This window comes from Apis cerana, linkage group LG6, assembly GCF_029169275.1.
Source record: "Apis cerana isolate GH-2021 linkage group LG6, AcerK_1.0, whole genome shotgun sequence".
Lineage (NCBI taxonomy): Eukaryota > Metazoa > Arthropoda > Insecta > Hymenoptera > Apidae > Apis > Apis cerana.
In genome coordinates, this window is record NC_083857.1 from 10,268,923 (window position 1) to 10,292,841 (window position 23,919).

General features: G+C 32.0%; 1 protein-coding gene across 3 annotated transcripts in view; it reads right to left on the bottom strand.

The window, feature by feature from the left end:
* Positions 1–802: 802 nt before the first annotated feature.
* LOC107993821 (uncharacterized) overlaps positions 803–23,919 on the bottom strand; it is a 42,094-nt gene continuing 18,977 nt past the window's right edge. For all 3 annotated transcript variants that reach the window (XM_028664766.2, XM_062076909.1, XM_062076908.1), the window contains 3 exons: positions 14,389–14,622; positions 5,254–5,319; positions 803–1,712 (listed from right to left, as the gene is read on the bottom strand). In XM_028664766.2, coding sequence (XP_028520567.2) covers positions 1,539–1,712; positions 5,254–5,319; positions 14,389–14,622 — 474 coding nt within the window. In that variant the 3' untranslated portion in view covers positions 803–1,538. The remainder of the gene's footprint in view (positions 1,713–5,253; positions 5,320–14,388; positions 14,623–23,919) is intronic.

Below are 23,919 nucleotides of genomic sequence, written 5' to 3' on the forward strand. Positions count from 1 at the left end.
TTTTCCATTTTTAGAAATTATTTGTAATTCACCACTTATCAAAAAGTATAATTACAGCTTGTTAAGTGAATTTGCAAAATTTTCTCGGCAAGAAAATTTAAAAAAAATCAGTGGAACAGTTGTTTCTTAATAACTCAACGGAGCGCGAATAAGAATCAAACTCGACAACGAATTAAATGCTTCGTCTAGCGTTAATTACGAAGCTTCTTCGCATAATAATCAGATCACGTATAAAACGAAAGTGCGCTAATTATCCCGCGTAATTCTTCGCATCTCTATCAATTGTACACATAACGAAAGAAACAGATTAAATTTCGTTTATCTCGGAAATTTTCATTCGTTTTGGCGGGAAGTGAATAATAGCTTCGAGGAATTAGGACAAATTGTTACTTGTATGTATGAATGCGAATTTATTATTATTCACCGTGTCCCCGAGACGTGAGTGTACGTAATATTATGTTCTACGTGTTGATAACAAAATGGAGAAATTTAGGAACGCGTATTCTCCGCGTTTATTCCGTTTTCAAACGATATGACGTGGTTTCAAGCTGTGTGTATTCGTGCATGATTTGACTTTATAGTCGTGAGCAAAAGTTGAACGTAGTTGAAAACGAGAATGAAAGGATCGGGAAAGGAAATTTAGTGATTTAACGCTGGCTTTATTCCGCGTATTCTCATTTCAGACACAGTCGTGATAAAATTAATTTCAAAGAAGAGAACGAAACATAGCTAGACATAGTATCCTGTGAGAATGGATCGAATCATAATTTTGATAGACGATAGATTTGTGCTCCTTAAAAAATTTCCAGGTCACTTCTCAGTTTATTAAATAAATATACGTGGAGAAAGATACAATAATTCTTCTTTATTAATTACATTAAGAATCGAATCCTTAAATCAATTATCTTTAAACATCTTTACATCATAATCGCTCTTCCAAATTCGCTTATTCACAAAAAATCGGCCACAGAAGTAGAAGAATTTAAATGTGGGAAAGGAGAAATACAGGTCTGCGAAAAAAAGAAAAGAAAAGAAAAGAAAAAAAAAAGAAAAGAAACAAAAAAACAAACTCACGAATTGCATGTTACAAAACATTATAGATAAGTTTTATTAGTCGATATTTTACAATTCACATGGCGAGAGATCTCGCGATCATCGCGTCATTCGATATTCAAAATATGTGCGTGCGAACGCCATTGTATCTCGTAAATCTTCCTACTCGAAATCTTCCCTTCCACGAATCGTCTCCAATTTCGTCTTTCGAACGAAACGAAAAGAGGAAGAGAGAGAAAGAAAGAGACTGAAGAGAGCGTTTGCACGCCGGTCTCGAATAATCGTGATCTCTCGCGAGAACGTGTAACCCACCGTGACGTGTTCATTCAACATGCGATATACTTCTCGTAGCACCTTAGTCTTAAACAGGGAGGGCAGCGTAAGGGCAGCGGATTCCTCTCGATGCCAATTGCCAGGGACGACGATGTTTCTCGTTTTACTTTTTTTCTTTTTTTCTTTTTTCTTTTTTCTTTTTTCTTTTTTGCTCAGCAATGGGGGCATCGGATGAGACCGTTCACGTCGCATTTCGCGCATTTCAAGGCGACGAATTCCGCCGTGAAGTCGTTGCGGTGAACGGATCTCTTGCTTCCGTTGCAAACAGGACACAGCTGCCACTGGTAACCTCCGCAGAACAGGCAGACTGTGCAGGCGTCCTCGCTCTGGAATAAAGATCAATGATGCGGGGATGAGCTATTTTAAATTTTGCGAATATAAATTTGTCGAAGCAGTGTCAGGATTCGAGGAATCGAGGATTTTCGTTTTTCGACGATATTTTGTTTTTTGGAATTGTTCGAATTTTTTTTCTTTTTGTGAGATATGTGATGCTCGTTCAAGATTGATGCCCTATTTTTGCATCGTGTCGTTCTACTTTAATTTTTAACGTAGTTTGAAGTTACATTTTTCTTTATTAGTAAAATTTCCATCTAATTTCCATATTCTGCAAGTTACAACAAAAGTTATGCACGCATATGTATTCGTAATAACAATCCGTAGACATTCGACACGATTGTAAAGAAGTCAATGGCACTATTGAGAAACTGTAATCGAGTACTATGAATACTTCCGGTGGTAAAACAATAGTGGGCTAACAATAGGTAGGATAATTATGGAAGGAGGGTATTTTGAACCATAGCCATATTACGATAGTTGAAAATTATCACTCGTATCATTCATAAACAACCAGATCACATCTCGCGAGACGATTGTCTTAAGTTTGAATCGAAGCATGTACGTTTTCTCAACGGGTTCTAAATACGTACATACCTTGTAAGCGAGTCGAGTTCAAGAATATATCCATTTCGATTGACCTCCGACTAGAAAGGATTATGGAAAAATACAGGAGGGAAATTGGATAACAAATTCGTCGAAAAATCATCTTCGCTTTAATTCCAACACGATCGCAATTTCTGTGAGAAAGTGACGATAAAATAATCAGAGACTCGATGAATTGATATCCAGAAATATCAATCGTGATTCCCAGTCCCACGATTATCCAAATCAATTCCATTCACATAATATCTACATCTCATCTACTTAATGTCCACGACTTAATGGACGAATGATTGCCGGACTCAATCGTTTAACGATTATAAAATAAGCGTGACGATCCTTATTCCTGCATTAGTTTCCAGTGCACGCGATGTTGCTCAACAACGCTTTCACTTTTACTCATTTTCGATTGCATTCTTCAAGCAAAAAAAAAAAGAAGAGCAGTAATGTAGGAAATTATTTGTTCGACTTCCTTAAATTGAAACAAAATTTCGAAATATTTCTACCTTTTTTGCTATAATTTTTTTTTTCTTACTTAATGATCAATCGAAGCGAGGCTTTTTTTACTAGGAATTAAAATCTTAACGAATTATTGTCGGCCAATATTATTCGATCAAACGATTATGACTTATTCGAGATTAAAAATTTCGAATAATTAATTGGTCATAATTATCTTTTTTTTTGAATACGAACTCAGAAAAGTATAGTTCAAGATTTTCTTTAAAGAATCAAGAAAGAGACGAGTCAAAGGAAAATGAAACCAATATCCAATCTCCATTGTTGGTAGAAACAGTCGCACTCACACTTTTCGAATCCAATCCAAAACAAAAAACGAAAACGAATAATAAGTTGAATATATCTAAGTGGCGTAATTTTATTCATAGTTGATGACGAGATTGGTATTCAATTTGTTAGCGAAATAAAATCTTTTTTACGTATTAAATCTTTACGCGTTGCGTGCATAAAAGTGCATGCTTATCGTGTGTAAGGAAGATCAGAATATCGATGATACATTATGCAAGTATTGCGTAAAGAGACAAGGTGAAAAAGGGTACGTCACGATGGCGTGGGCATGTCGTTTAATTACAAGCCTTTCTGCACGTGAAACAAGTCGATAATTAACTTTCGTCCGGGAGAGATAAAATAATTTTACGATTTTTTTTTTCTCATGAAACTTTCTTCGTTTTTCTAAGGATAGGATTTAGATAATTTTCTACACGTCTTCTCGAAGCTTATTGTATTCATTGTGCCGTAACGTTAATCAAAAATTTAAGATGTTTGAGTTATTAACAGGGAGAAAATTTTGTGAAAAGGACATCAAGCCCACTCTGTTGTCTCTGTTACAAACGCGTATTTTGTAATTATCTTGCATTAAGAATGAGGTTGGAAAGATGAGTGTCGTTACGTAACTTTGGTTGGAATGGATTGATTAAACTGAAAGAAACGAACGATACGTTTTATGTAATTTTCGTTTATAATCGTGCTTCTTATAGGCTGTTGTAATTAATACAAAACAATTGCTTATAAAGAAATAAAAAAATTTCAGAGTAATGATTGAAGATAATTTCTCCAAGTAAATAATTGGAAACCAGAAATTTCGCAACGAATAAGCGATACATCTACTCAAATCATAAAGTTATAGATTTAACAAAACGAAATTGAACAAAACTCATTTTCATCGTGAAATCTCCACAATCTTCTATTACACATCGCAATTTCTAATCATAAAACTCGAATATAACTCGCTATTCGCGTCTCAAAGAACTTTGAAACCGAATGATCAAATTCGTATACATAACATCTCTCGAATTTTCTAATTAACATTCGAAGGATTCGAATTTCAGATTTACGATATTTCGATGAAACGAATACTCCATCGACACTAGATTCCAAAAGAGATTTTTATACAATTTTAAAGAAAGAAATATAATATCATCGAATCACAAGGTCACTGAAACTACAATCTTCTATTACACTCCACGCTCTTTATAAAATTGAAACATTCATTTCAAAATTATCGAATCCAATTACACGAATTCTCATAATTTAATCATCAATTAAAATGGATTAACGAGATAGAAGGTCCTTACGTGGATGGACGCGAACGAGAAAAAAGGAGGCATCTAAAGGCAGGAGGGAGGGAATAGAAAGAATATGAGGAGAGTGACAGTGGTTGGAAACATGGACAAAGGTGTAAACGACCTTTCCTCGCTGCAAGGTAAACCTCAATCGCACGACATCGAAATTTATGATCGTGATGGAAAAGGAAGGTGGAAGGCAGATATCGGCGGATAAAAGTGAAAGGATCGTTACAACCTTGTGTCCGCGACGGATTACGCGCTCGCGCGTCCGCCAACACCACGAGCTCCTTTATGGCTATTGCTTGCCTGTATAAGACACCAACACAACTGTTCCATTCTTCTAACAGGCATAAATATTCCAAAGACACGGGGAGTTACGTGGCGAATTCTCGGAACCGGGCGCGGGATTCCTGAAGGGTCGAGTAAATTCTTGGGACGGTCTGGGGGATATCGACAGGATCGTCCGTAATTCTTCGCGAGGATTACACGTTCAGATTGCGGTAAATCCTCGGTGTCCGGCAGCGAATGTGCGAGGAGGAAAGTGGATTCTCTCTTTTGAGTTACGTTTCGAGAGGAATATTTATTACGAGGCTTTTTATTTAGGGAAACAATCTTGACGATCGCTTGATGATTGATGTCTTGAATAAATATTTCGGGGATGGAGAGTGATTTTTATTTTCATTCGATTGAATTTTTAAATCTCGTTTAGAGAAACCGAGGATTTTGGATAGGATCGGTTTTGGTTGATTTTAAATTAATATAATTAATCGTAATCGTGAAAAACCGATGATTCAGTTTCGGTCACAGGCATCGAATGGAAGAATGGACTCTCGTCCTAATTTCTAATTACCTGGTAGGGCTTAAGCATCTCTCTCAGCTCTCCAGATTCGTTGAGTCGCTCCACGGTGTCGAATCCCTGTAAGAAAAAAAAGGATCTTTTAACGAAGATCACGAAGAATCATTTGTCCGTAGACTAAAATTTCCATATTGTTTTCTTTTTTCAATTAATCCTGAAAAATGCGGTTGATTTCAAATACGGGATAATTCGATAGGGATTACTATGCATACTATACTAATGACGAAAGCTCGTATTAGCATGTATAAACAAACAGAATCTATCAAAATATTTATGACACGGCTAACAGATGCGTTATAATCACTTTCGTTTTGCTGTGAATTTCCTTATTTTATGGTATTTTTATCGTTGGCCGTTTACCAGTATCACGTTATCATGTACAGTGTATACTGACGACAGCTACTAGTAATGAACATTTTATGAAGATTTATTGTTTAAACGGTTACGCATTTGAGTGATTTTTAATGATGTTTCTTCAATTAATTTTTAAAATAAATTTTACACGTGTTCATTTTTCGGATTTTGTCTTTTTATTTTTTTTTTTTTAGAAAAAATATAAGTAGTTTGGTTTTTAGTGAAAGAAATTTGCAAGTGAAGCAAAAGTGATCTGTAAAAAACGTGTTTGAATTTTTAATTCGACTCGTGGAAATGTTTCGACATTAAACGGTGAGACGAGAACCGGTATAAAATGGAACCAACCTCCTAAAGGTTTCTGTCATGGTTGCGCTGATGATGTTTTTTAAATTTCATAGCTCGAGCGCTTTTAGTTTTTAATTTTCAATTGAATTAAATATCAAAAAAAGATATTCGTAATTTTTAATATATGTATATAAAAAAAAGAACCTAAAGTTAGCGAACTAAAAGTTTACTACGTAAAAAAGATTCGATAAAAGAAAAATTCAGCAATTTCTTAATCACATTTTCCATTATTAATTAAATATCTTTTCAATCGAAGAGAATATCATTTTTATCTACGGATCAATTAACGATATAATCAACAATTTATCAACATATTACGACACCATATACTTCATCAAACTTCTCGATCTCCATTCATTCCTAACTTAAACCCAACCCATTCCCCTTTCAAAAGTCTAAACGTAGACAATCAAATCATTTGAAGAAAACTTTCAAAGCCCTCTTTTTTTCTACCTTCATTCACTTTCGCCGCCGATTCGAAAATTACAAAAAAAATCGAATGATTGCCTTTCATTTTAGTCCGATCGATCTTCTAAAACGAAATCATATTAAAAAAAAGAAAAAGATTCCAAAGAAATCATGCAAACGATACAAACTACACGTCGAGAATCGATTTCTTATGATTTTCGAGACTAGTCCATGATCGAGCACGGCTATCACGTGGCGTGGTCGATCAGGAATGCGGTTGGAGCGCGGTTGTGTTTCGTTTGTACACGTTCGCCCGAGAGGACCGTGTGGTGCCTTATAACGCAACCCACTTCACCTTTCGTTCTCTCTTTCGCGGCTTTCCTCCCTTCTCTTTCTTTCAGGCCAGGCCTTGGATCGAGCGGTTTGACATTTCGCTGCCGCGTTTATTCGCTCGGCCGTCGACTGTGGCCCCTCTGTCCATGAGGTGTCGCGTAAACGAGACACGTGAACGTGATTGTACACTTGTCGCTGTATCCTCGAATCATATCAATCACTCGTTGATCTTGCAATGATGCCCGTACGATGTAAATATTTATTTCACTTTATTTCATATCATCCTATCAGTGGAAGAAGTAGGATTTAATAATACGAAAGACGTTTCTTTGATTCATATCATATCATCAGTATCTTGCAGATCGATTTTACAGTCGTGATTTTATTCTATTTTATATTTTTATATCAGATTGGAAAATAGGATCTGACGAGATATAAACAAATATTTATAAATTTATTTCATATTATTATTTCATATCTGTATCTTTTAATAAAGAATAGGATATCCTGATGACATAGAAAAATGTTTTATTTATGCAGATAGAAATAAACGAGCAGTGAGTCAATGCAACCATTCTCGTTCGAACTACATTCAAATTAATTGAATATAGTCATAACGTTTTTTTGACGATAAAAAGGTTGAAATGATAGATCGATTCCGATATTTTGACACATTTATTTTTATTAGACATTCCATGACACGTAAAATACGTGACAAGTATAGACCAACCTTTAGAATTCTTTCACACAACAACGTATAATTGGATGCATATCGAATGATCGATCGTACATTCAGACCAGATTTCAAGTGATATACATGATATATCGAAGGAAAATGCAAGCTGGTACACGGAGCCAATGTTGCACGATCTGGATTCAAGCCAAAATTCGTTTGGCGTACAAGGTAAAATAAAATTTAGCGATAGAATTGAGAGAATAGAATTAAAGCATGTATTGTTATTAACAAAAGTAACTACGTGATACATTGGGTCACATACACTGCAACATACATGCTTGGAATTGATAATGTTGATTCAGCAGATTCTAATGCACACGATCCCATGATCGCGCTATTGAAAATACAAATGTGCAGAATTGCAAAGCGACACGTGAAATTGCGTTTCTCCTCAAGTTCTTCAAGTTTTCCTGTATGGTACCATGAGAAATTGCATAATCGAGATCGTGTTAGTGGAATGTCGATCTGATGGATATCAATGTTTTCTTATCTTGAGTTTTGATCGATAGATTCTTGCTAAATTCTTTTGGTATTGCGTGCCATATTTTATTTCGTCAATATCAATTTTTTCAAAAGTACTCGAAATATTTTTAGATATTTTGAATTTTAATGTTGTATGCTCTTCATTTTCTAATCTTTATTTTTAATTAATTTATTTATTTATTTGTTGTTTGAGGTGATATATCATATTTTTAATATTTTCTTGAATTTTGAAACATTGATCATAGAATTGTCATTAGTTATTTTTATAAAATCTTTATGGATTTATCTTTTGATACATTCTCTATCGCATGAAAGAAGAATAATTTAATTTAAGATCGTAAGAATAGAAAATCATGGTAGAAATATTAAATTTGATAGTTCATAGAAATAATCGTAAGAATAGATCGTAAGAATAGAAAATCATCGTAGAAATATTAAATTTGATAGTTCATAGAAATAATAAGGAGAGGAAAGCGTAGAAAGGTGTAACAATTTTTATCGTATTATTTTAAGAATTGTTTCGAGCGAAAGCTGTTCGCATTAGACGAGGCATTAAACCGCAGTTACGTTTAATAACTTCTTTCCATTTCTAACTACGCCACGGTGAAATGATACAAAATGTGAAATGAACAGCAAAATGTCATAATGCTGGAAAGGTGAGGGTCAACTTAGTTGTTATTAAGCACGAGGTAATTCCATTTTATGATTCTTAAGTTGCATTCCATTTGCACTTTCACTTTCTTCGCTTTCTTTATTCATTTTGCAAAATTATTAATAATGTTGACATTGTAAATAATAGAAAGCATTCGTTACACAAATATTGTTAATATTATTATGAATCATTTTGAAATGATTATATATACATGACAATATATACACATAAATCTTATATACACGTAAATAATATTACAAAATTGCGATATAAAATACTTAATGTTTAAATAAATTTGTTTAAGAGATATTTTAGAGATCAAATATTTGTTAAGAGATCTTTCTTTTATAAGTTTAATAATGTTAAGCATAAATTGCACATTTATATTATATAAGTGTTCGTTAACGATTAAATTATAATATGGGAAAAGCTATATAATTCTTGTTAATAATGCGAAATAATAATGAGAAAAAAAATCGTGAGAAGATGCCCTTAAGTAAACGAACAATTTCACAAATAAGAAAAAACTTTGTAATATATTAATATCCCCTTATCTTTCTAAATCATTTTCATATTTAATTTATAAAACCGTTAACTTTCAGATGCACTTAATATCTTTCTCTTCTTTCCCCTTATGAATCATTCAACTTATACAATTTCAAGTCACTTTATTCAAGAATCTTCATTCAATTTCATCTTTAGAAATTTCATCGTTGAAAGGTTCAAAAAATATGTCGTACAAAAGAAAAGACGTACAAAGTAATTTAACTTTTCCTCTTCTGCTGGAAAATCTCTATTCGAGCAGCACTCTACAATTCGTGTAATTGTATCGTATTTCTATTATAATGTTTCTCACGAAAATTCTGTTTTATTTTTCGAATATCCTAAAATTATTCGTATTATAAATATTCTTTAATATATAACGAATAATAATATATTCCCATTAATATTATTTGTTTCCATCTACCGACATGATATGGAATGCGTCCTCATTTACTCTGTAATATTTCATTTGTCATGTATTTAAAATTCCAGCTGTATAATAACACTTCATACCGAATTAAAATTCCATAATTTTATGTTCGATAACAACATAAAAAGAGATCTTATACTTTACCGATGCGTAACTAGGTATAAGTTGTATGTGTAATTGTCAATAACAAATAAAAATTTAAGAATAAATAGCTTTCTAAAAGATTTTTGCATTATATTATAAATGTTATAAGGAGGGAAAAAGAGATTCTTCACGATTTCTCGAGATTCGAATCCGTGGATGATGACCTCAGATAACGAGATTTACACATCTTTCGTCAAGGCGTCTTCTTCATTCCTCAACGTTTTTTGCTTTTTCTTTTGTCCGATAAGATTTCAATTTCATTGAACAGAAAAAAATTAATATAGATATCAGTGTACAGATAGAATTCAAATATAATTGTAAAACCAGTTACTTATTGGCCAATTATTTAATATTTATTTATAATAAATGATTATAATAATGTATTAATAATAAATGCATTGAATTGCAGATTTTCCATTATTTAAAAAAATAAATCACGTTTATATATCAATTTTTTGATTCGATATAATATAATATGACTATAATATGATTCAATATGAAAATTTATTGCATCGTTAAAGAGGTTAATTAAATGCGTTCCATTACGAGATATTAATTGGAGCAAGGTAACGTATAAAATTTCGAATCTGATTACATGGTTTTCAATAATGGCCATGATATAACGTATAAGTTTTCTCGAAATTGCATAACTTTTCGGCAAAGATTGATATTCGTCCACGAGCAATCGAGAACGTTCGCAATTTCTTCGGAATTTCTCCAGCCTCTCTATGATGCAATTTATTAGCCAGCGTGTTGCGACGTAATTGCACTCGGCACCGATATCGAACGTGCGTCTAATTGCACGACATATAATTGCGCGTTTGTTTGTTTCGAGTGGCATTATACATTTCAAAGGTTTGCATCGCATATATATATATTTTTTTTTTAAATTTCAATCAGAGAAATAAATTTTTCGAAGAAGAAAATTAATGAAATTATGAATCGAGATCAACATTATTATAATTTTTACTTTTATCTTTTAATCTTTGTTACTTGAATGCAAATGACAATAAACGAATGTTATAATTTTTAGTGTCTATTTTTAGTGTTTATTTGAATATATTTTTGCAAAATTGTAATAGGTAGATGATATTTTGATGTAAAATTTATTATATTTGTAATTGCTATATAATTAAGCAATTTTATATGAATATAATGTTTTCGTAATATTCAATTTAAATTAATTACCGAGACGTATATGTGTGATTCAAAAGTGTACTAAAATTTATACACGATCAGATATAATAATGGTAATCATTAAAATAAGGTGATAAAATAAGGTGACTGGAATAAATTAAAAAAAATATTTCTTAATAATTCTAGAACAATATAGTATAGTTTAAGATAATGGTAAGATAATTAATCAATAATTATATCTGAGCAAAGTTATTTTAAGCTGAATTTAAATTCAACTCAGTACATGAATGTAAAGATTCAATTCCTATATTTTCCCAACATACTTTATTGTATTCCTGAGAAATATTTCAAATTCTAGTCTTAATTGATTGTAGAGTATATAATTACAGAAATATTCAAGAATACGTTATTATAATAATGTAACACTTTTCAATCACCTATATACAAAGATATGTAGCAAAAAAATAATAAAAATTATACATAGTAATAAATTTGCAATTACAATCATATTTGCACTTTTTATCTTATTTCTTCTTTATTTGATACCTTTCTGTCAAATTTCTGTCGTAAAAAATCAAAAAATTTAACATTTTCTCATAGCATTCTTTAATTCACTTTTTCTTCTTCAAAAGAATTTGTTTAATAAATTCTAAAAAATTATTAAAAATTATCAGGATTAATATAAATTTTGTTCATATCCAAATAAATTTTTCAGAAATATTCCAAAGAATTTAAATTTACTTTAAAATTATTAAAAAATAGTAATTTTTTCACTGAAAAATCGAGGCGGAAAGTAGCTTAGTGGATGTGAAACTTTCCTTGCACATTTGACTGGTAAAGCGAGTAAAAGTATCGTTGCAAGCGTAATAGAAAAGTAGCGTATATTTATAATAACCGGTAGTGGTGAACAAAAGCACTATCATGGCAAAAGAAAAATGACCAACGTGCAAAATCATCTGTTCCGCTAGAGACAACACCGAAATTGAAAACCTATTCTTGTCATCCACGATATAACGTTATGCAATCTATAGGAATTCTATTACGATTTTATTTCTGTCAAAAGTCAATATTGAATTGCGTACTTGTAACTATACTATGCATGTTGGAATTGTAACTTTCTAAAAATATAACTTTAAAATTTTTAAGAATATTTCAAAAATAAATTTTTATTTTTATTTCTACTTTTTATTTCTGATAAAATTTAAAAAATAAGTTTTGATCGTTACTTTTTCTAATAAAAATGCACCCTTATATTAGACACTTTTTCACTTTCTAATGAATGTATCATGTTTTTCCCCCACAATCTTCGCATCCTTTATATAACATTCAGTTCACACTTTCCCCTTATCCCATACGAATTTAATCCAATACTCTTTTCTCTGAAATCTCAAATGCTTACCTCAGAACCTCTTGATCAATCGCGGAAATCATCGAACGGCACGTCGAATCATAACTGTGGAACAAAATCTAAACGAGAAAAAAATAGCGATTGTGAAATCGTTGTAAATCGACACTATAGTAACAGAACTGTCCCCACCACAATAGGTAACCTCGAAACTTTTTGAAATTTTATGATCGATGAACAACCGATATAAAACCGTGTGCCGCGTGTACAAATGACTTTCTCGTGCTTGTATCGGTTGCGCAATCGCGTATCGTCCACACAGATTTCCGGTTACAAACCCATTTGAAGTACGCGAACTAGCGCTCGTCGGTCATCTTTGACATTTCGCGTTGATTTCTCCATAGCGTCTTCGCCGCTTTCACGAACCGCGAACGAACATACATTCGTTGCATAATGTAACATCGGCCTTGCGAGAAATTCGCATGAACAAAAGTTCGGAAAAAAAAAAAACGATCGTGTGACGGCCATTGTAAACTCTGTAAATGAAGTATAGATGAAAGTTTTTTCATTTTCTGATAAAACTCGTCGATCATGTTCCACTTGAAAAGTAACTTCGAAATCGAAGAAAAATTAGAACACTTCACGGGATTCCACGAACTTCGCAGTCCGTGGCTGTGACCCCCTCAAATCGGGGTTTCCATACTTTTCGCCACGGACTTTCTTCCACTCCACGATGTTACACCAGATATCTTCTTCCCTAGTATGAAACTCCGATCGATATCTTGTTATTGATAAGTGTCTGCGATTATAGTTATTCGTAGAATGTTGAACGTGTTTGTTGCGGAAAGAAACGATTATGGATTCTCATAGGCGAGAAAATCGATAAAGAAAAGGTCTGTCTGTCGAGCACAGAAACGATCACTAACAGATGCATACGTTTCATTATTCAATATCGTTCTTGTTGATAACCGTGGAACGTGCATCTTATCGCAAACAGACCGGACACGTGCCGGCGAGAACCGATCTTTCTCGTATACTCGTTCAAGTTTTATGCTAATAATTACACGGGTGTATTAGTTGCGCGTCTTAATGAGCAGCCTCGATAAGGATCAATAATTATCCACCACGATATTAACGGGAGTAACGAGCGAGTAGATTTAACCTTGGTAGGGTATGTATGCATCCGGCTACAAACTATCCGCGTGTAATTTGGAAAAGTCAGACTTAGGTGAAAATTTTATGCAGTTTTCGTGATTTCGGCTTTCTAATGGAGATGAACTTTATCCTCAAGAATTTTCGTTGTCTTTCAAATATAATAATATTTTAATAATTTTAGGTGATATTTATTTTAATACATTTGCGTATTAAAATTGATAAGAATAATAATACAGATTATTCTTAGGAGGATATATTTAACGTTTATATTGATTTCTCTTGAATTATATAATATTATAACCTTGTTTCAAATTTAAATTTATAGAACGTAATTTAGTCTATAATATATCATCATGTTTGTGTAACATCAGAGGAAAGCTATATCCGATACATTTGACCTTATCTGCCACTTACAAGTGCTTTTGCAATACATCGATCATTCATGTTTCTATAAAAGATGCTTGTAAAAAATTTATAGAAAATTTTGTAAGAAAATATTATACTAATGTTTTACTATTTCAATTGAAATATAGCATTATAATGTAAATCGTTTAGAGAATATATAATAATATTTATGAAAAGTTATAGAAATTAGTTATAGAAATTAATAAATTTTTGCAAATATTTTACAAAATGATTTCCTACACATTTCTTTTATTAGTAAACTTCCAATATTTAACACCTACTTTATCGCCTACTTCTAATCTTACGCTTCCCTAATTTTTTTTTTTTTCATATTTCATTCCCTATTTTTCTTTACCTATAACCTTTATAAATAAAATATTTATACATTATTTCGGTACCTACAACAGCTTCATTACGAAAATAATATTCTATTTCCTTGATGATTCAAGCTAACATTTGCACTTCAAAGTTACACGAATTTTCAATAACTATTATTACATTATTCAAGTAAAAATCTAAATTAAATAACATATCTCTCATAAGTAACGTTATTTTTAAGTCTGCGGAAATAAATGGAACTATAAAATAAGTAAAAAAATCAAATATCCACCGATATATGTTAAATTATAACTATAAATACACATTATAAATTTACTTACCCCGATATGTTGCCCATCGATGAAAAGCTGGGGCAACTGTATCACCGTGGAGCCCAAGCGATCTCTCAGCTCTGTTTGCAGCTCAGCATCCCCAAACAAATCCAACTCGTCGTATTTGACCATGTGCGTCCTCAGGATTTGCTTCACCTTCTTGCAGTTGTAGAACGTTTTTCTCACGATACCAGAGGTCGTCGTGTACACTACCACTTTACCCAATTCCTTCTTTATGTACGCCTGCAACCAACCATGTAACGATCCCTTATTAAAAAACGTGGAAATCTGCTTAATTTCTTCTGTTATTCTTCCATATACACTCTGTTTTTATCTGGATGTACGTAACAATTCCGACTTCCGTCCTCGAAATTTTGTACATGATTATTAAAGAAATTTGTTTGCGCGGAGAAATGGAAACCTTTCACGACTGATTTAATATCGAGTTATGATTACACTCAGCCGCGTTCTGCTTCGCAACTTTCGGCTGAATCACCTCGTCTCGAGGTACTTACGTATATACACAACGAGAAAGTACAGGTTTCGATGGCTTCGTACAAAATATAAAAAATAAACAGGAAACTAAGATTGAAAAATGAATGTGAATGCGAATGTATTGTTAATTTTTATGTAAGAAACTGTTATAGAAATTTGAAGGATTGATTAAAACTATGAGATAGGATTTTAACTATGTTTCTTAAATTAATTTTTACGTTTACCGGAGTTTCTCTCATATATATTTTAAACGAAAAAAGAGAATAAAATTTTTTTTTTATATAATAAAGAAATTTTTATTGTAAAAATTAGGAACGAATTCTGAAGATTTCTCTCTCTCTCTCTCTCTCTCTCTTTTTGAATAATCTTTTTGAATCGAATAATATGATGGATGAAAACACGAAGCGAGAACGTAAAAGTAATCACGGCAAAGTTTCTTAATGTTTTCTCTGTTGTAATTAGCCTTCGAGGAATAATATTGGTTGAAGAGTATTATAATCATTTGCCAGAAAATAATATTAAAGTGTTACTAACGATTGAACTTAGACTGTAGTTACACGCTGTAATTACATTCATCTTATATAAAAAGACTTCACTTCAAAATTAAAAGATCCAAGAATCAACCTCGCTCCAGAGATTATTTAATAAACTATATTAACCCTTGATCAAAATTTTCTTTGTCATACGTCGTAATTCTCCAATTCTCCAAAAAGGAGAAACATTGAAAATATGTTAAATCATTTTGATTTATAAATATTATGAAAATAATATATTCTCGAACAATATATATTATTTACGATATAGATTCATATCGATATCAGAATGTTGCAACCGACATACACGACGATATCTACGAATGTTTACGTCGAAGGTGCATCGCTTCGTATTTGGCGCGCAATTCAAATTTATAATTGCGTTCGAATTCACGATCCATCGGAGAGAATCCGAGGTCCATCACGATTACGTCTGTTCTATCGTACAATTCATCCCATTAACCTCGTAAATGCTAACAGTTCGCGCGTTCCGTTCCACAACCTTGCCAGGAATCGCGTATACCTACTTTATTTACATATGCCGCGTTCACAATGCACGAACGTTCGGGTGAAGGTAATGGATTCCACGTAGGCACGAAACGAAGAAACGTGGGTGTTACTAGATAATGACACTCGTCTCGATATGTGTGTTGACGAGGAAAGATTGGAATTAAATATATATATATATATATATATGTATACGCATAACGCACAAGTGTTATGTAAGTGTGGAATGAAAGACTCGTTTTCTAACGAGCCGACAGGTGGACAATTTATGGGAAATCGTGAAACGATATTCGTTTTTTATTATACACAGATTATATATTTCGAATATCTTTATCGCGGCTTCTTTTAACCGTATCTTTGCTGTGGGTGAAAAATTTGATTTGTGTCAAATTTCCTCGATACAAAATTGTTTCGGAAATTTATATGAAGATACAAAAATTTTTTTAAATATAATTTAGTTTAATGAATCGTTTGATTTATTGAGGTTCGTATTAAGAAAAGATTACATTTTTTCCTTCTTCTTCTTCTTCTTTATGCCTGTTGAATTTTTCTTAACGTCGAGGAAACGAGAATTAAATTTTAACTTCGATGAAAGAAAAGAGAAGTAACGGGATAAATCTTTAACCGAAACGAGAACGTGATCGGGATAAGGAATAACAAGGGTGTAGGAAGATTAATATTCTCTTAGTATATGTAAATATGATTTTATAACCAGGAATATTAACTTAAAGGTTATTCCCTCGCAAAGTAAGTATATTGATTTTCCTATAGTGATTTCAAACTTATCCAAAGAAAAAATATCTTCCTTCTTATAAAAAAAAAAGTTTAGATTATATTATCATGGATATGTATTAAAATTGAAATCGAAGTAACAGTAGTTCATAAATTGCAATAAAATTAAGGACATCGATAATTCAAAAACGTTTCGATGAATGAACACGATATCTATTTGTCAATGTCCACTTCTTGCAATCATAGGCATAAATTGTAACTGCACTCGCCATTCCATTAATCACGAATAAAAATTCACATTATTGGAACGCGTTTTTATATTTAAAGAATTTATTTTATTTATTTTACCGATTACTGAAGAAATAAAAATTATCGAAATCCTTTTTTTTTCCTTTTGGAATATTACTTAACTCTGATTTCTATAAAAAAAATTAATCAAATTTTTATATGAAATTTTTATATCATTTTAATTTGCTGGTGGCGTAGAAAGAAAGAAAGAAAGAAGACGCTTCGAGGAAAAATACGGAGTTCGTGATATCGTTAAATTACCTTTCACTTGGCAAAACAACATATAATAATTCAGCCAAAGTGCAACGTGTGAAACGATTTTCTGCGTTCTTCGATTTTACTTGTAACCCCAACTATAACCATGTTTCTGTTGTGGTGGATGAAACATACTTTTATGATTTATATTCATAATAAATATAATATTTTATTGATTTATATAATAATTGCAGTATTTATTATTAATTGCAATGATGTAAGATGAATTTCAAATATTTTTCAGTATTTACATTATAAAAATCTTGATTTCTTTCGTTATTAATCAAATAATTCTTTTATTATTATTATTCAGAAAAATGTTAAAATTTATCCAGTATTTTTAATATTTTGTAATAACCTTTTTTTGATTTAAATTTATTAAAATTTCCTTACAATGTATTGAATATTCAATTTGTATATTAGAAAAGTAAATAATAAGAGTTCATATCGTATCACGTTACACATTTCTACAAATGAGTATACGATGAAAAGTTTATCAAATTGCCACAAATTACTTTATTACCTATTTCCTGTTCTTTTCTACTTCAATTTTCTCTGAATTATTCGCCAATTGATTCACTTCGCTAACAAGCAATTGCAACATAGTACCGATTCACTGCGCCATAATTCTTAATATAGTTATCGTATCCCATTGCAATCTAATTCAATCCAAAAACACGTATATATCGCGATATTTTGAATATCGAAAATAGCAAAATTAGCAGGATCGTATATCATTTGGATTCGCGGGTCAATTTTCGCGAGATTCGAATATTCGTTGCAAAAGAATGAGCATAGATCCTTGAATTACGAATTATTCAAAGAATTTTATTTATGCGTGGAAAAAAATGATGGTTATTTTAAAATAACTGGAAATAAATAAACTTGATGCTAAAGTAATGGTAATAAATTCATAAAATGCAATACGCACAATGCTGAAATTATTGCAACAAAAAGGAAACTTGGAATAAACTAAGCGAATCGGATTATAATGATATGGAATTATTACGACATGATTTGTGTAGCTTTGTAACTTTGTAATAATTGTTTATACGTTTCTTATATCCTATTTTATTAATATCAAAGATATCCTTTCATTTCAAAATTTTTTTCTAAATCACCATTATTGTACTATTTTTACAAAAAGATTTCTTATTCATTATTCATATTATTCATAAAATAGATAAATTGGAATTTGTCTTTTTCAAAATCTTCAATCTGATTAATATTTAATCAATCAATCGCTTATCATTTTACCATCAACTTTCTCATCATCAGTTTTCGTTTGAAAATAAATATCTATCGAAAATAAATATACTATCATTATCCGTTAATTATTTTCTATATCTTTATCTATTTTTTTCTTTCATTTATACTACATATTTTTTCCTTCATTCGATTACACACGTGTTACAATCATCATCACGTTGTTTCGGTCAACATTCATCTCCAATCGAACAATAAAAACCGGATAAGATACAAAGATCTTGTTATCGATAAAACGACAATCGTATAAAAGAAAGATTAAAAATCAATCATATATATATATTATACATAATAAACTCAAATCGTATAACGTTATACGTTTAATTAGCAAACGCGTAAACAAACGTTGCTCTCGCAACTTTCTGCCGTTGTTGTTGAGAAATAAGAAAATAATTCAATCGGAATTCTCGCGATTTACGTCCGTGTGTGTATTATCGATGTCTATACAGGCAAATCGATTATGTGTGAATATTATGCATCCTCCCGTGGCCACTTTCAACGGGATCGCTAATGAACACGCATTACGCATTCGTTTCTCGGTGTAAAACCGGATCCCTCGTTCCAGGTGTACGATCAACGCGATAAAAGGAAACTATAATTGCATAGGAATGCTAGGTGTAGGATTCTGCCTTCGAGTTTTCTCTCTCTCTCTCTCTCTTTCTCTCTTTTTTCTAAGATCTCGTAGCTAGGACGACCACTATTACGCCACACAAATCGCGCGAGCCTCTCTAATTATATGATTTTAACACCGATGAATCGTTAGAACGTGTTAAGACGGCAAATAACATTTGTATATATTTCTGAAACTGGCGATAATCAAGCTTGGATATAAGCCAGGCTAAGGAGATTTATTATTTGGGTTGGGTTTGGGTGAAAGATAGAAGAATGATTTTCGAAGGGAATTTAGGGAGATTATTTTCTTCGAGAAGAATATTTTTATTATATTTTTAGGTAATAAAGAATTGGTTAGACGATTTATAATTATAGGGAGGATAATAATTGGATATACCCAAATTTTCACAGAGATTATTATTATCGTTATTGCTCACCTTTAGGAATTTTCTTCAAAGTATTTTATCTTGTAATTTCTGAATTCTTAGAGAGAAGCGTGTCATATATTTTGATTCTTAATGGAAATTTCTTCTATGAATGTATGTATGCAAGTTACCGTGAACCTCGCGCAATATCGAGATATTGAACGCAATTTCGACGAAGGTTGCAGGAGTAATATCTATAAAAATCATAATGCAACGACAGATGAATCGCTAGATCGTTAAAAAACAAATGGAGGTCGCGTTGAGCAGAATAACCTATTAATAGGAAAAAAAGAAATTAAATATTTCCATATGATGACATCTGAAGAATTAATTTATTATTTGTTACATAAAATTGATTTTATTAAGGACAGATTAAAGAATGATAGGAATGTAATAGGAAAGCGATATAAAAATTAATATTGAGCAATAATGAGTAACCTTCAATGGTTTTCTTTTTTCTTTTGAAAATTCTCTAAGATCTAGAAATATTGAAGTAAAAAAAGATCGAAAATATTGAATTCAATTTTTGCGTAATTATAAGAAAATATCAAACATCGGATATTTTAAATAAAAGTAACCTAATTAACCAAACGTCACAGAATATTTCAAGAACAAGCTTTATCTTCGATCGAACGGTAAATACACACAGTGGTAATTGCACTACACAGCGTGAATATTTTTACCCTCAAAGCAAACAAAAATCACGAGAACCATATGATTACACAGTTCGCTCTGTTCGTCGCCCTGTTTGTCTTTTTAATTACATTAAAACATAGCGTTGCGTAAATGAAATAATAACAATGGAAGAAAAACAGTCGTAAAAAAAAAAAAAAATGAAGCTTTGCGAAACGCGACAATCGACGAATAAAAGGATATCGTATTTATCGTCGAATCGTTTATCGAATTTTGAAATTCCCGCGCATCTCGAAGAAAACCGAAATTCGCGTTGAAATATCTCGAATGTAGAATTACGAAAGACATAGCATAGTAGAATTCCAATCGTGGCCAACCTTCGAGGCAACCTCTCCATTCTCGTATTATTAATGTCGATGAACTGCACCCGCAGGAATGCGTGAAAACCTCTGCAAGGATATCTACTTTTGTTCCATCGTCCTTCGTCCTTTTCGCGATCGATTCGTGGCCGACACTCGACCAAAGAGTCAGTAATTCCACGAAGAGGAATTACTTCTGAGTAATTCCTCGAACAGAAAACTTGAATATTTTTTCCCCCCCTTGTATAATAAACGTTTAAACGAAAGGTCCGTCCTGTATGGAAAAAAAGAAAAGAAAAAAGAAAAAAATGAGAGAAAAAGAAAAAACTTCGAACATGAGTTTGCAATTACGAAATTTGTATTCAATGGCGTATTGGCGTATTTTTTGTTAACTCGTTGAACGACGTTGACATGATACGTATGATCGAATACATTAATTTTTTAACGTCTCCTTAAAGTTTTTTTTTCCTTTTGCGCGATTCACGATGAAATCATGAAAGAACTCGTCTCGAGGTGAGTTGATCGGTAAGTTGAACACGAGCTGCGTAATTCGATCATTCTTTCCCCGTCTTTCCCCTCCCTCCTCCCCTCTCCCCACGTTTCTCGAGGAGCGTATGCGATCCTTGGATACTTTGCTGGAATCGTTTTTTTTTTTTTTTTTTTTTTTACATATGAGAGTATGAGAGTAGCACATGCGTATTTTCAATCTTTTGTAATTGGATTCTTCTTAATTACAGTCTCGTTGCATCTTGAGAAACAGGAACTAATAATTGTTGCAAACAGACTTAGGTTAGTTGGCAGTATAATGATATGAGGTAATAAACAGAAAAATAAGATTTGAAAGGTATAAATGCATAATACAACGCGTATAGCGATAGAGGTAAACCGTCTATTTGTATTGTCTTTTATCTGAATGGAAATCTTGTCTATACCTCGTATAGTCCTGGTCAAAAGTGAATATGTATGTATTCGCGAATCGTCAAAATGAAAAATCCAATGTGACGTTATATCATTTGATAATTTTAAAAAACTACCTAATTGTTTAAAGGATATTGAATTATAATTTTACTTAAAATCTTTTCCAATATAACGTGTACATCCAATAGGAGAGCAATATTACGTTTTGAGAAATAATTTTCATTTCATTTCGTTCATTTATCACCGATACAAATCAAAAGAAAGAAGAAAAGAAAAAGAAAAAGGGATCGGAGGTTTAAAAAGGATAAAAATTCTTAAAATAATATAAGATTGCACGATTTTCGAAATGAAACTAATATGTATATATATATATATATAATATAAACTTGTACAGAACTTTCTAATCCAGTGGTAGAAAAAATAAAATAAAATACGCGTGTATATTTCACTCTTGATTTCGAGTGTACTCGAAACGTGTACAAAGAATTAAACGGACAAGAATCAATCGCATCTTTAACTTCGTCGCAATAAATCGAGGAAAGCGATAAAAACAACCGCATCTTTGACTTTATGCCTTCGTGAGAATCAAACAGGGGATCGGACAAAGCGTACTTCTACCACGGAACAAAGATCATCGTAGGATCGTCGATTAATTATGCGGCAGGATTGTCGACTCGGACAAATGACATCAGCGACGATTTCTCCACGAGTATTGGATATACTTAAACTCGTATTCGCGAGATCGAGTGGTGACTGGAATTTTCTGCGAAGGCAAAACGATCACCAAGACGATCCGCGATGTCTTTTGATTCGTGTAAACGTTTACTCGATCGAGGATTGGATTATCGATCGTGCAATTTTACGCGTTTTTATATTTTGAAAAAGAAAACTAAATAAATTTCACGATTATTTCAAATTTAATCTCTCGATTAAGTTGATAAATCGTCCATTCCATTTTAATTAGAAATTGAATTTAATTTATATATTTTTTTTTTAGTTTCTTTATTGATTATTGATTCGACTCGAGCAATGCATAGAGTAATAATTCAGTAATAATTGGAATTTTATAGGCCGATATTTCAAGAGAAATTTTGTTTTGAACAAAATTTAATCGGCTACAAATAATAATATTAAAAAAATTTCGTAAAAATATCTAAAATATCGAGCACAATGTTACTCGATGATTGTAATAATAATGAATTATTACGTTCGAAATCATTTTGTTGGCTATGGTGTCAATTTATTATATTACAATTTCGAGCAACCTTTTCGAAAAAGATTTCGATACACAGAACGCATACAGAAACTACCAATTCTCTATGTTTCGAGTTTCTTTTTTTCCAGCTGACAGAGCCATGCGACACAGTTCGGCGGAAATGCACATCAGGACTTCGTAATTTAATACGAAGCAGCGAGCGTGTGCATAGTGTTCTGAGAACACTGTCATTTCTCTAATAACAGTTTAGCGTTTGTTCCTCTACTTTCGCCTGGAAGCAACGCGAAAAAAAATTGGCGAAAAAGCTGTGTCGTTAGAAAAATAAGCATCCACGAGACGAAGGAATTAGGATCTCGATCCTGATTAAATAATTCATTTCGAAAATGTTTCATGAAGAGATCGCCGACAAGTTGACAACGCGGAATTTTTTATTTTTTTCTTTTTTTTCTTGCCAAAAGAAAAAGTTCTTAAATTATTAAGAACGAATTATGTTTTATTGAAAATTCTGAATGAAACAGAAATAATATTTTTTGAAAATGGAAATTTAACATTTTGAAAAGTGATTTATCACGAATTAAAATATAGTTTAATAAAATATAGATAATAGTTTCGAAGATATGGAGTGATGATAAAGTGACGAACCAAGAATTAAGAAAAAATAAAAAATAAAAATTTAATCAAATTATTTTATTTATATTAATATTTCTAAATTTCGCACGAGTAACTATTTTTATATCTTTAAATCGACAATAAATTCACGTTTAAAATCAACAAGAAAAATAACGAATTTTCCTCATTCGATCCTCGATGTAAATTGACATTTCCTCTGCCCTAAATATTTGACAACGTTTATAAATACCATTTCAATTATCCATCCTATCCATATTGATCGACAAGTATCGATAAATTGTCACACTCGTGTATCGAGCTAAATTTAACTAACACGGTTACAATCAATTCCTTCGATTGATATCATCTTAGATAATTAACCTAAATACGTTTCACGCTTTGACAGATATTCGCTTCATCGCGGATGAATGTAATTCGCGTACACGTATGAGATCGTAACGAGATGAAAGAGAATTGGACATGGATGATCGAAAGGAGGGTCTTGAACAGTGATCTTACCATTTCGCAGGTTTAATTTCTTAGCACCGTGGCGCACAGGGTTAGGTGTTCGCTCGGCGAAGATCAGTTTTTTTCACATTCCTCGGGGAAAGGACTCGTTCCCATCTTTCCCTTGTGACTTTCAGAAAGTTGTCAGACGCCGCGATACAGTGCATTCCTTTACGATTCGCAGA